Here is a 12,259-nt window from a genome sequence, read left to right as displayed (position 1 = left end):
GAGAACATGACGACCGATCGGTAACGAGCCTCGTTGTGTCTGCAGGTTTTCCCGACCCGGAGGTGGTCTGGTACAAAGACGACCAGCCCATCAAAGAGACCCGACACTTTCAGATCGACTACGACGAAGAAGGAAACTGCAGCCTGGTCATTTCAGAGGTCAGAGGTCAACTGTGGATGAATGAATGAAAGAGTTAATAACATGTTGGACTCAGCAGCGCAGATGGAAACGCTGAGTCAAGAGTTTTAATGTCGGACATTTTGTAATGACGTGACGACGTCTTGATCCCTGCAGGTGTCAGGTGACGACGACGCCAAGTACACAGTGAAGGCTGTGAACAGTCTGGGGGAGGCGACCTGCACCGCCGAGCTGCTGGTGGAGGTGATGGCTGGAGAGGAGGAGGAGGAGGAGGAGGAGGAGGAGGAGGAGGAGGAATAAAGCAGGGTTGGTCTGGACTCCCAGAGGAGGAGGAGGAGGAGGAGCAGGAGGAGGTGCTCCTCTGCAGACCTGAGCAGGAAAACAAACCCACAGTAACAGATTGTGTTGTTGTGATTGGAGGAGCAGGTGGGCGGGGCTTGTAGTGAACATGTGATAACTCTGCCATCATTTATTCATCACAGGCCCCGCCCACCTGACACCTGTGGAGAACAAGCCCCGCCCCTCTCAGCTTAGCCTCCATTCATTGGTTCCTCCAACAAAACTCTGTCTTAAAGACGTAAATTGAAACAGTCAAATATTGTTAACAAAAAATATTATTAATTATTATTAAAAAATATTATTTAACTGATAAAATAAAAAGTCAGATTTTATCTGAACGAGACAAAATGCAGAATCATGTTTCAGCTCCAGATGAAGGTCGTGATGACAAATACACTGATGAAGGTTTAATCAATAACATTCAGCTCCCAGGGCTTCTCCGCAGAGACTCATGGGAGATGGAGTTGTTGTAGTTGGAGGTTGTGGGACTTCAGCTCTCTGAACCAGAACCATGACCAACGTACTGTATGTGGACCAGACCTGCTCCCTGTGGCAGTCCGGGTGAGGAAGAAGATGGTACGATGGGAGCAGAGAAGAAGAAGAGTGATGAAGCACAGACGGACAGAGCCTTATGTTCACAGAGCTCGGTCACGCTTTCTGTCATCATGTTAGCACTGAAGCTAACATGATGACGATGATCCAGACTTAACTGAACTTCAGCAGAACTCACAAACAGCTAACACGTTTGTTCATCATTAGCTGACTGGCTACAGAGTCCAGGGTTCAGAAACATTATGATACAATTAATGTCTCGTATCAAATCAAATCAGCTGCTTAAAAATGTATCGATTGATTGATTAGAATGGAAATAATCACTGGATGCAGGTCTGAAGCTAGCTAAAATTAGCTTAGCCTACTTTAGCAGTGGTCAGGGTTGTGAGAAGTGATTTAAAAGAGCTTTTAAACAGTTTAACAATAAATAACTGAAATTAGTTGAAAAATGAATAAATGTGTGAAATGAAGACGATGCTGCTGAAAGCTAACATCAGATAGCAACTTCTGTCAGACAGAAACCTGAAACCTAACTGCGTTTGTTTTGTAGGTTTTACACGAGTCATCAAAAATAAATTAGCTTGGCAGCTAATGTTAGCATAATCCACGACACTCAGTGACATTAGCACCGCAGTTAGCACGTTTTCTATATCTGACATAATGAAATGTCATTTATTAGCAGTGTGCTCATGTTAGCGGTCACCAGGTGAGGCTCAGGTCACATCGGCCTTCATGCTGACGTGACGCAGCTCTGTGGATAAAAGGCTCCGAGTGAGAACCAGCCTGATGATAAATTACAAACCAGAACCCATTTTGGACCCAGCTGCTCTCGTGTTGAGCTGAGAAACGTCTTCTGTTTGAGCACTTTTTCTTTTGTCTTGTTTGTATTTTGACTTCTTTTTTTTTTACCCCCAAACTTCTTACAGCTACAGTCACCTCAGCCTTACGTCGTCAGCCTTAAAGCAACACGGTGACAATGTAACCGACGTCACAGTGATTTCAGTTTCCTCCACCAGATGTTTGTCACACTGTGGGACAGAACCGGTCCTTTTCCTTTTTGTTACCTCAAACAGACGTTTGTCAGCAGCGTCACATTAAACATGATCTCCCTTATTTTGTCAAAATGGCCCCAAATCTAACCCGTCCACAGCTGAGTCTGAGGCGTAACGCTGCAGGACGCCTTCAGATCTGAGTCGAGTCTTTATCATTTCCACAGTTTCACCTTCTATTTATGAAATTTAACCACAAAATCAAGAAGTCCTTGTCTTGTAAATAAGATAATTGAGAATTGTAGTGTTGAGTCACCGAGACGTCACAAACAAACAAACCTCCGAGTTTATTTCGTTGTTTCTGAACATCAGATTAAAACCCAGCGGCTCCGGGATCCGTTCTGTCCCTCGGTGTGATGAAGTCGTCACTGATGTCCAAACTTTAAACTTTTATATCTTTTTTTTTACACATTCCAGCTGTTTGTTTGAGCTTTAAAACAAAAGAAGGGCTGAAAACCAAAGAGACGTGTTAAAGAATCACAGGAGTGTGTTTGTGTGTGATCATCTGCATTATTGTTCATGTTTAAACCTGTTTGTGTTTCAGAACGTTTTATTTTTAGACTTATTTAATGCACAGACTCATAATTATAATATTATCATTTGAGCATCCGTCTTCTCTGAGATCCTCGTCAGCACTTCATTTGTCACAGTTAAACGCCCCCCCCCCCCACACACAGTCCTAGAATGACTTGTTTTTGTATTAGATGTATGTAGATTATATTTCTCTAATTTTTATAAATATATCAGTTTGATGAACTGCAGATGACATGTATGAGAACACTACGACTGTAGTTACTCACAGAAACTAAATAAATTTATCACAAAACCAAACAGCTGCTGTTGTTTTCTGTGTTTACACTGTACATTCATAAATACATTATTAAATACATTAAATACATTATTAAATATATTATTAAATTCATTAAATACATTATTAAATACATTAAATACATTCATAAATATATTAAATACATTATTAAATATATTATTAAATTATTAAATACATTATTAAATACATTATTAAATATATTATTAAATTATTAAATACATTATTAAATTTATTAATAAATTCATTAAATACATTATTAAATACATTATTAAATTCATTAAATACATTATTAAATACATTATTAAATTATTAAATACATTATTATTGATATATTTATTTCATTTGTTAGTTTTTAAATACAAACATTCCTGAAGTGTTTTTCTCGTCAGATCTGTCGTCTGTTTCTAAATGATCTGAAACGTTTATTGTTCACACGTATTGATTTGAATTGTAAAGTCTCATAAAGAGTCAGACGTGTTTTTAAAGTGCAGCTGATGTTTTATTGTCTCTTCATGTGACGACACCATCAGCTTCAGTAAAGATCACATTAAAACAGAAACCTTTGAAATAAACATTCATTTTAACTTTTCTCCATAATTTAAAAAAAAATCATTAAATGTAGAAAAAACACAAGTGACTGTAAATGTTTGATATTATGACTGAGAAGAAATAAAGAAAAATAAACAGTAAAGATGAATGATTCTTTAATGTCGTGCAGGTTTAATGAAACTCGCCTCACAGAGAAGAAACAGCTGGATGAACATGACAGGGAGATGAATTATGTTGCTTTTATATAATAGATTTACATATTAAATATATAAATACTATGTGAATATAAATAATGGTGTAAATTAAGATAATATATAAAACTATACAATAGATAATATCTTTGACTCTTTAAAATAATAAAGAAACATGACTCCAGCTGATTATCTTCTTATTTATAAGTAAAGTTAAACATTGAGTTGTTAAAATATTAAAATTATTTTATTCCTGTGCGTATAATATATTTGACTGCCTTAATTTAACTTAATGTAATTTAATTTAGCTAAATTTAACTTAATTTAACTTAATTTAACTTAATGTAATTTAATTTAGCTAAATTTAACTTAATTTAACTTAATTTAACTTAATGTAATCATGGAGGGACGTTAGCTGAGGATGGTGTGTGTGTGTGTGTCCGTGTGTGTGCGTGTGTCTGTGTGTGTGTGTGCGTGTGTGTGTGTGTGTGTGTCTGTGTGTGTGTGTGTCTGTGTGTGTGTGAGTGTGTGTGTGTGTGTGTGTGTGTCTGTGTGTGTGTGTGTGTGTGTCTGTGTGTGTGTGAGTGTGTGTGTGTGTGTGCGCGTGTGTGTGTGTGCGTGTGTGTGTCTGTGTGTGTGTGTGTGCGTGTGTGTGTCTGTGTGTGTGTGTCTGTGTGTGTGTGTGTGTGTGTGTGTGTGGACGTTAGCTGGGGATGGTGTGTGTTTGTGTGTGTGTGTGTGTGCGTGTGTGTGTGTGCGTGTGTGTGTCTGTGTGTGTGTGTGTGTCTGTGTGTGTGTGTGTGCGTGTGTGTGCGTGTGTGTGTGTGCGTGTGTGTTTGTGTGTCTGTGTGTCTGTGTGTGTGTGTTTGTGTGTGTGTGTTTGTGTGTCTGTGTGTGTGTTTGTGTGTGTGTGTGTGTGTGTCTGTGTGTGTGTTTGTGTGTGTGTGTTTGTGTGTCTGTGTGTGTGTTTGTGTGTGTGTGTGTGTGTGTCTGTGTGTGTGTCTGTGTGTGTGTGTGTCTGTGTGTGTGCGTGTGTCTGTGTGTGTGTGTGTGTGTGCGTGTGTGTGTGTGTCTGTGTGTGTGTGTGTCTGTGTGTGTGTGAGTGTGTGTGTGTGTGTGTGTGTGTCTGTGTGTGTGTGTGTCTGTGTGTGTGTGAGTGTGTGTGTGTGCGCGTGTGTGTGTGTGCGTGTGTGTGTCTGTGTGTGTGTGTGCGTGTGTGTGTCTGTGTGTGTGTGTCTGTGTGTGTGTGTGTGTGTGTGTGTGTGTGTGTGTGTGGACGTTAGCTGGGGATGGTGTGTGTTTGTGTGTGTGTGTGTGTGCGTGTGTGTGTGTGCGTGTGTGTGTGTGTCTGTGTGTGTGTGTGTGCGTGTGTGTGCGTGTGTGTGTGTGCGTGTGTGTTTGTGTGTCTGTGTGTCTGTGTGTGTGTGTTTGTGTGTGTGTGTTTGTGTGTCTGTGTGTGTGTTTGTGTGTGTGTGTGTGTGTGTCTGTGTGTGTGTTTGTGTGTGTGTGTTTGTGTGTCTGTGTGTGTGTTTGTGTGTGTGTGTGTGTGTGTCTGTGTGTGTGTGTGTGAGTGTGTGTGCGTGTGTGTGTGTGTGTGCCTGTGTGTGTGTCTGTGTGTGTGTGTGTGTGTGTGCAGCAGGGGGCGCTGTCTGCTGACACTCACACTCAAACAACACTCAACAACAGGAAACTGAGATCTGCGCATGCGCGCTGAGTCAGCTGTGTGGACAGTTGGGTTGCGGAGTTAAAAAGTGAAACCGAGCCGCTGCTGTGTGTTTGTGCTGGTTCTGCGGGACTCGATGGCCGGAACCGCGCTCAAGAGACTCATGGCGGAGTATAAACGTGAGTGAGCGGGTCGGACCGTGTCGTCACACCGCCGTCAGCCAATAGGAGAACTTGTGACGTTAGCAAACAGGCTAAGCTAACAGTCCCGTGAGCTTCTGTAATCCTCCTGTGCCAAACCCCCTTTAAAAAATCGGCTGTTTAAACGACTTATTTGTTCCTCCGCAGTTTCGCTCATGTATTGCAACATAGTTTGGAAAGTACGATGAAAAGGTGAAATGTTACTATAACTCGGCATCATTTATATATCTCTAGTAGCAGTCATCGCGGTAAAATAACATTATATAATCTGTTTGTGTGGCTCGTCAGCGCTCACCAGAATGTTAGTAACTTGGACGGTAACGATGGATCTTCAGTAACAACATTTATTTATCATAAACAATATTCAGTGAAGCTAATTCTTCTATGCCGAAGTAAAGATTAGAGGTTAATAACGCGCTATAAACCTTTGTGCTACACAGCAACGCAGTTAAATAATGCTAACGCTCTGATTATGATCATTTTAATAGTTTTTTAGATTAAGTTTGGTACATCTGGAGTTAGCGGGGCTAGCCTTGCCTACTCGATTAGCTAGGAGGATTGGGAGATTAGTCTTTTAATTAGACTAATACTTAGTCCTGTTTTAGCAGGTTAGTGTGCATATTAACTTAATTAGTTTGAATTTAAGACGATACGTGCTTGTTTACCAAAGATGTGCTTAATTGTGGTGTAAATTCCGCTGTTAGCTCGTCAGTCTGTTAGCAGCTGTTACGCCCACCTCTGTAGTTTTTACTGTTAGCATGTTAGCTCAGTTAGCAACAGCGTGTTTCTGTCCTGTCTCTCTTTATTTAAACCAGAGAGAAGTAGAATTAAACTGTGGCAGCAGAAACCGGTCCAGTCACCTGATACAGACTGTTTACCTGTGAGGAAGAGGTCACAGCGTCTTTACCTGTGTGTGTGTGTGTGTGTGTGTGTGTGTGTGTGTGTGTGTGTGTGTGTGTGTGTGTGTGTGTGTGTGTTTCAGAGCTGACTCTGAACCCACCTGAGGGGATTGTTGCAGGTGAGACAGCATGTGTTTGTATTGAGTCCTGACTCATGTCGCTCATTAATGATGATTATTGTCTTCATTCATTACAAACTGCAGCTCACTGAGATGTTTTCTGTTTGTCTCATCAGAGATCTGAAGTTTGTTGTGATATAAAACGATATTCTCACATTGGATCATTTGTCACATAAAACATTGATAATCAGAAAAATTGCTGATTAATGAACAAAGTGATTGGTTAATAGTCACGACGTGGATCATGGAGGTGTTTGTGCCGTTACGTGTAATCCAGTTTTTTGTTCTTTGTTTCAGGTCCGGCCAATGAGGAGAACTTCTTTGAATGGGAGGCTCTCATCATGTGAGTACAGACCGCATGTCGATGCAACACCTCGGTTCAAACATGAAATAATGATAATAGATAATAAGTGTTTGATGCTGCTTGAGATCATCGCTGTGGAAACAAACATGAGCAGAATGAATCTGCTCGTCACAGCTGAAGCAGCATTAATGAGGAGGAACAATAAGGAACGGGTTCAGTCTGTGTGTTTCAGGTGTCTGAGCTTTGCGCAGGTATAAATATGCTCGATTATGAGTCATATTGTTTGTTATGCTGTTCTCTTATCACGCTGTGTCCTGCAGGTGTCAGTGTTCCCACACTAACAGCTGAGCTCAGAGGAGAATCTGAATGATGTGGTTCTGATTCACTGAGCGCTCAGCAGGAGATTGGACTTTATTTACAGCCCGTTAAGATTCTAGTTTGTTGATCAAAGTGTTGTTTTGCCTGTGCAGAGCCTCCAGACAAGACTGAGGGTTTAACAACAGCTCAGTTTTTGGATTAATGTTGTATTATATTTGTCACCAGAAATAACGGCAAGTGTGTTTTTGGTTCCTGAAGCCCAAAATGATTTACTTTAATTATTTGTTTTATCTGAACTTTAATCAGGAAGTGTCAGTAAGAAAAGACCAGAGAGGCGTGAGAGAGAGTCAGTCTGTTTATAACAGTTTTATTCTTAATTAAAAATGCTTTGATTGTTGTGTTCAAACGTCTGATAATCAGTCTGACAGACCAAAAAGATTCAGTTTGGTTAATGTTGGAAACAAAGATAGTTGTGGTCAAGTTTTGATGTTGAGTCTGAAAAAGTTACTAAAACTTTGTGTTTTAGACGAGAATATAAACAATTCTCAATCATTTCTGTGTATTTGTAGATTAAATTAAAAGTGAGAAATGGATTTTCAAAATGCTCATTGACCAATTCTAATCTAATCAGTAGATTAATTAATTGAGTCGCTGTTTCCAGTAGGAAATGACGAGTAAGAGACGTCAGTTAGAGCAGGTGGAAGCTGCAGTAAACGTGATGTCAGTGAAGGCAGCAGCTGGAGTCATCATCGTTAGATATAATTGAGCCTCCTGCTGCTCTTCTTCTTCTTCTTCTTCTTCTTCTTCTTTGTTGTTGTTGGCATGCCAGCAGTTTCAGTCACCCTTCAATTTAACCTGCAGCTCATTCACAGGTGAACACATTCCTGCTCAGTGTGACATCATCACCACACCATCCCATAATTACCTGAGACAGTCGTCAGGGTTACCTCCTCTCTGTCAGACGCTCTTTTATTATGTCTGTTCTGACTGAAACTGTCAATAAAGTTTTATCAAACTGAGTCTTAAATAAGAAGATGGATGTGTGTGTGTGTGTGTGTGTGTGTGTGTGTGTGTGTGTGTGTGTGTGTGTGTGTGTGTGTGTGTGATAATAAAGTTGTGATGATAAAAATGATCCTCCCTCTGATATTGATCACCGACTCTGTGCTGAGGCTGATCAGAGAACATGATGCAGATTCTGGTTCTGGACGACACACAGATGAGTGAAGGAACATAAAGATCCAGATGAAGTGTCTCCGTAAGGTTCCACCAGAACAGACTTGGTGCTTCTCTGTGGAGAGAAACATTCTCTCAGAGGCTGTTGACCACGTGAAGGAAATCAAAAAACCCTACAGGACTGCTAGAACCTCCTCTTTGACTGCTAGAACCTCCTCTTTGACTGCTAGAACCTCCTAAATGAACACTAGAACCTCCTAAAGGAACACTAGAACCTCCTAAATGAACACTAGAACCTCCTCTTTGAATGCTAGAACCTCTTAAAGGAACACTAGAACCTCCTCTTTGACTGCTAGAACCTCTTAAAGAAACACTAGAACCTCCTCTTTGACTGCTAGAACCTCTTAAAGAAACACTAGAACCTCCTAAATGAACACGAGAACCTCCTAAATGAACACTAGAACCTCCTAAAGGAACACTAGAACCTCCTAAAGGAACACTAGAACCTCCTAAAGGAACACTAGAACCTCCTCTTTGACTGCTAGAACCTCTTAAAGAAACACTAGAACCTCTTAAAGAAACACTAGAACCTCCTAAAGAAACACTAGAACCTCCTAAATGAACACTAGAACCTCCTAAAGGAACACTAGAACCTCCTAAAGGAACACTAGAACCTCCTAAAGGAACACTAGAACCTCCTAAAGGAACACTAGAACCTCCTCTTTGACTGCTAGAAACGGTTCTTTGACCACTAAAACAATCTGAAGGATGTCTAGAACCACCTCAGTGACCTCTAGAACTTCCAGAAGAACCACTAGAACATCCACAAACCTCTGACAGGACAGCTAGAACTTCCCAAATGACCCATAGAACCGTAGGCCACCTCCTCTGATCCCCCACCTACGATGCAGTACTGAGTTCTCTCCCAGACAGCTTGTAGCCCACAGCTAACTCACTGAGTCCATGGCAACATTATACTTCCTGTTTACGTCCTCCAAAGCATCATGGGAAGTGTAGACAAAGACAAAGGACATATAGGAGGGAGGATCTATTAATAATGTTCATGGTGCACTGTAGATGTTTTCATGTGGACACTGACCTCTGGTCTCCTGTAGTGTTCATGATGACGTCTTTCACAGTGTGCAGTTCACTCTAACAGTGTGTTGTCTTTGTGCTGTCTCTGTCTCTCTGTGTTGTGCCTCTGTGTGTCTCTATGTGTCTCTGTGTTATGTTGTCTCTGTGTGTCTCTCTGTGTGTCTCTGTGTTATCTTGTCTCTGTGTGTCTCTGTGTTGTGTCTCTGTGTGTTATATGTCTCTATGTCTCTGTGTCTCTCTGTGTCTCTCTGTGTGTCTCTGTGTGTCTCTCTGTGTCTCTGTGTTATGTTGTCTCTGTGTGTCTCTCTGTGTGTCTCTGTGTTATGTTGTCTCTGTGTGTCTCTGTGTCTCTGCGTCTCTGCGTCTCTGTGTGTCTCTGTGTCTCTGTGTGTCTCTGTGTGTCTCTCTGTGTTATATGTCTCTATGTCTCTGTGTGTCTCTGTGTCTCTCTGTGTGTCTCTGTGTTATGTTGTCTCTGTGTCTCTGTGTGTTGTCTCTGTGTGTCTCTGTGTGTCTCTGTGTCTCTGCGTCTCTGTGTGTCTCTGTGTCTCTGTGTGTCTCTGTGTGTCTCTCTGTGTTATATGTCTCTATGTCTCTGTGTCTCTCTGTGTGTCTCTGTGTTATATGTCTCTATGTCTCTGTGTGTTGTCTCTGTGTGTTGTCTCTGTGTGTCTCTGTGTCTCTCTGTGTGTCTCTGTGTTATGTTGTCTCTGTGTGTCTCTCTGTGTGTCTCTCTGTGTCTCTCTGTGTTATGTTGTCTCTGTGTCTCTGTGTTATGTTGTCTCTGTGTGTCTCTGTGTGTCTCTGTGTCTCTCTGTGTTATGTTGTCTCTGTGTGTCTCTGTGTCTCTGCGTCTCTGCGTCTCTGTGTGTCTCTGTGTCTCTGTGTGTCTCTGTGTGTCTCTCTGTGTTATATGTCTCTATGTCTCTGTGTCTCTCTGTGTGTCTCTGTGTTATATGTCTCTATGTCTCTGTGTGTTGTCTCTGTGTGTCTCTGTGTGTCTCTGTGTCTCTGTGTGTCTCTGTGTGTCTCTCTGTGTTATATGTCTCTATGTCTCTGTGTGTTGTCTCTGTGTGTCTCTGTGTCTCTCTGTGTGTCTCTGTGTTATGTTGTCTCTGTGTGTCTCTCTGTGTGTCTCTCTGTGTCTCTCTGTGTTATGTTGTCTCTGTGTCTCTGTGTCTCTGTTATGTTGTCTCTGTGTGTCTCTGTGTGTCTCTGTGTCTCTCTGTGTTATGTTGTCTCTGTGTCTCTGTGTTGTCTCTGTGTGTCTCTGTGTGTCTGTGTTATGTTGTCTCTGTCTCTCTGTGTCTCTGTGTTATGTTGTCTCTGTGTGTCTCTGTGTCTCTCTGTGTTATGTTGTCTCTGTGTGTCTCTGTGTGTCTCTGTGTTATGTTGTCTCTGTGTGTCTCTGTGTCTCTGCGTCTCTGCGTCTCTGTGTGTCTCTGTGTCTCTGTGTGTCTCTGTGTGTCTCTCTGTGTTATATGTCTCTATGTCTCTGTGTCTCTCTGTGTGTCTCTGTGTTATGTTGTCTCTGTGTCTCTGTGTGTTGTCTCTGTGTGTCTCTGTGTGTCTCTGTGTCTCTGCGTCTCTGTGTGTCTCTGTGTGTCTCTGTGTGTCTCTCTGTGTTATATGTCTCTATGTCTCTGTGTCTCTCTGTGTGTCTCTGTGTTATATGTCTCTATGTCTCTGTGTGTTGTCTCTGTGTGTTGTCTCTGTGTGTCTCTGTGTCTCTCTGTGTGTCTCTGTGTTATGTTGTCTCTGTGTGTCTCTCTGTGTGTCTCTCTGTGTCTCTCTGTGTTATGTTGTCTCTGTGTCTCTGTGTTATGTTGTCTCTGTGTGTCTCTGTGTGTCTCTGTGTCTCTCTGTGTTATGTTGTCTCTGTGTGTCTCTGTGTCTCTGCGTCTCTGCGTCTCTGTGTGTCTCTGTGTCTCTGTGTGTCTCTGTGTGTCTCTCTGTGTTATATGTCTCTATGTCTCTGTGTCTCTCTGTGTGTCTCTGTGTTATATGTCTCTATGTCTCTGTGTGTTGTCTCTGTGTGTCTCTGTGTGTCTCTGTGTCTCTGTGTGTCTCTCTGTGTTATATGTCTCTATGTCTCTGTGTGTTGTCTCTGTGTGTCTCTGTGTCTCTCTGTGTGTCTCTGTGTTATGTTGTCTCTGTGTGTCTCTCTGTGTGTCTCTCTGTGTTATGTTGTCTCTGTGTGTCTCTCTGTGTGTCTCTCTGTGTCTCTCTGTGTTATGTTGTCTCTGTGTCTCTGTGTTATGTTGTCTCTGTGTGTCTCTGTGTGTCTCTGTGTCTCTCTGTGTTATGTTGTCTCTGTGTGTCTCTGTGTCTCTGCGTCTCTGTGTGTCTCTGTGTCTCTGTGTGTCTCTGTGTGTCTCTCTGTGTTATATGTCTCTATGTCTCTGTGTCTCTCTGTGTGTCTCTGTGTTATATGTCTCTATGTCTCTGTGTGTTGTCTCTGTGTGTCTCTGTGTCTCTGTGTGTCTCTGTGTGTCTCTCTGTGTTATATGTCTCTATGTCTCTGTGTGTTGTCTCTGTGTGTCTCTGTGTCTCTCTGTGTGTCTCTGTGTTATGTTGTCTCTGTGTCTCTGTGTCTCTGTGTTATGTTGTCTCTGTGTGTCTCTGTGTGTCTCTGTGTCTCTCTGTGTTATGTTGTCTCTGTGTCTCTGTGTTGTCTCTGTGTGTCTCTGTGTGTCTGTGTTATGTTGTCTCTGTGTGTCTCTGTGTGTCTCTGTGTCTCTCTGTGTTATGTTGTCTCTGTGTGTCTCTCTGTGTCTCTGTGTGTCTCTGTGTTATGTTGTCTCTGTGTGTCTCTGTGTTGTCTCTATGTGTCTCTGTGTC

At 41.9% G+C, this 12,259-nt stretch overlaps 1 protein-coding gene and 1 long non-coding RNA gene across 2 annotated transcripts in view; both read left to right on the top strand.

The window, feature by feature from the left end:
- Window positions 1-2,909, top strand: part of LOC141002083 (myosin light chain kinase, smooth muscle-like) — a 44,737-nt gene extending 41,828 nt beyond the window's left edge. Inside the window, exons 25-26 of the mRNA XM_073473241.1 lie at window positions 46-158; window positions 295-2,909. Coding sequence (XP_073329342.1) covers window positions 46-158; window positions 295-438 — 257 coding nt within the window. The 3' untranslated portion in view covers window positions 439-2,909. The remainder of the gene's footprint in view (window positions 1-45; window positions 159-294) is intronic.
- A 2,458-nt stretch (window positions 2,910-5,367) lies between these two features.
- On the top strand, window positions 5,368-12,252 carry LOC141002945 (uncharacterized). Its single transcript, XR_012179669.1, has 3 exons — window positions 5,368-5,489; window positions 6,493-6,528; window positions 6,826-12,252. It is a non-coding gene; the product is annotated as an uncharacterized lncRNA (long non-coding RNA).
- Window positions 12,253-12,259: the final 7 nt, after the last annotated feature.

Source organism: Pagrus major, chromosome 9 (assembly GCF_040436345.1).
Source record: "Pagrus major chromosome 9, Pma_NU_1.0".
NCBI lineage: Eukaryota > Metazoa > Chordata > Actinopteri > Spariformes > Sparidae > Pagrus > Pagrus major.
This window is presented reverse-complemented; position numbering and strand designations above follow the sequence as displayed.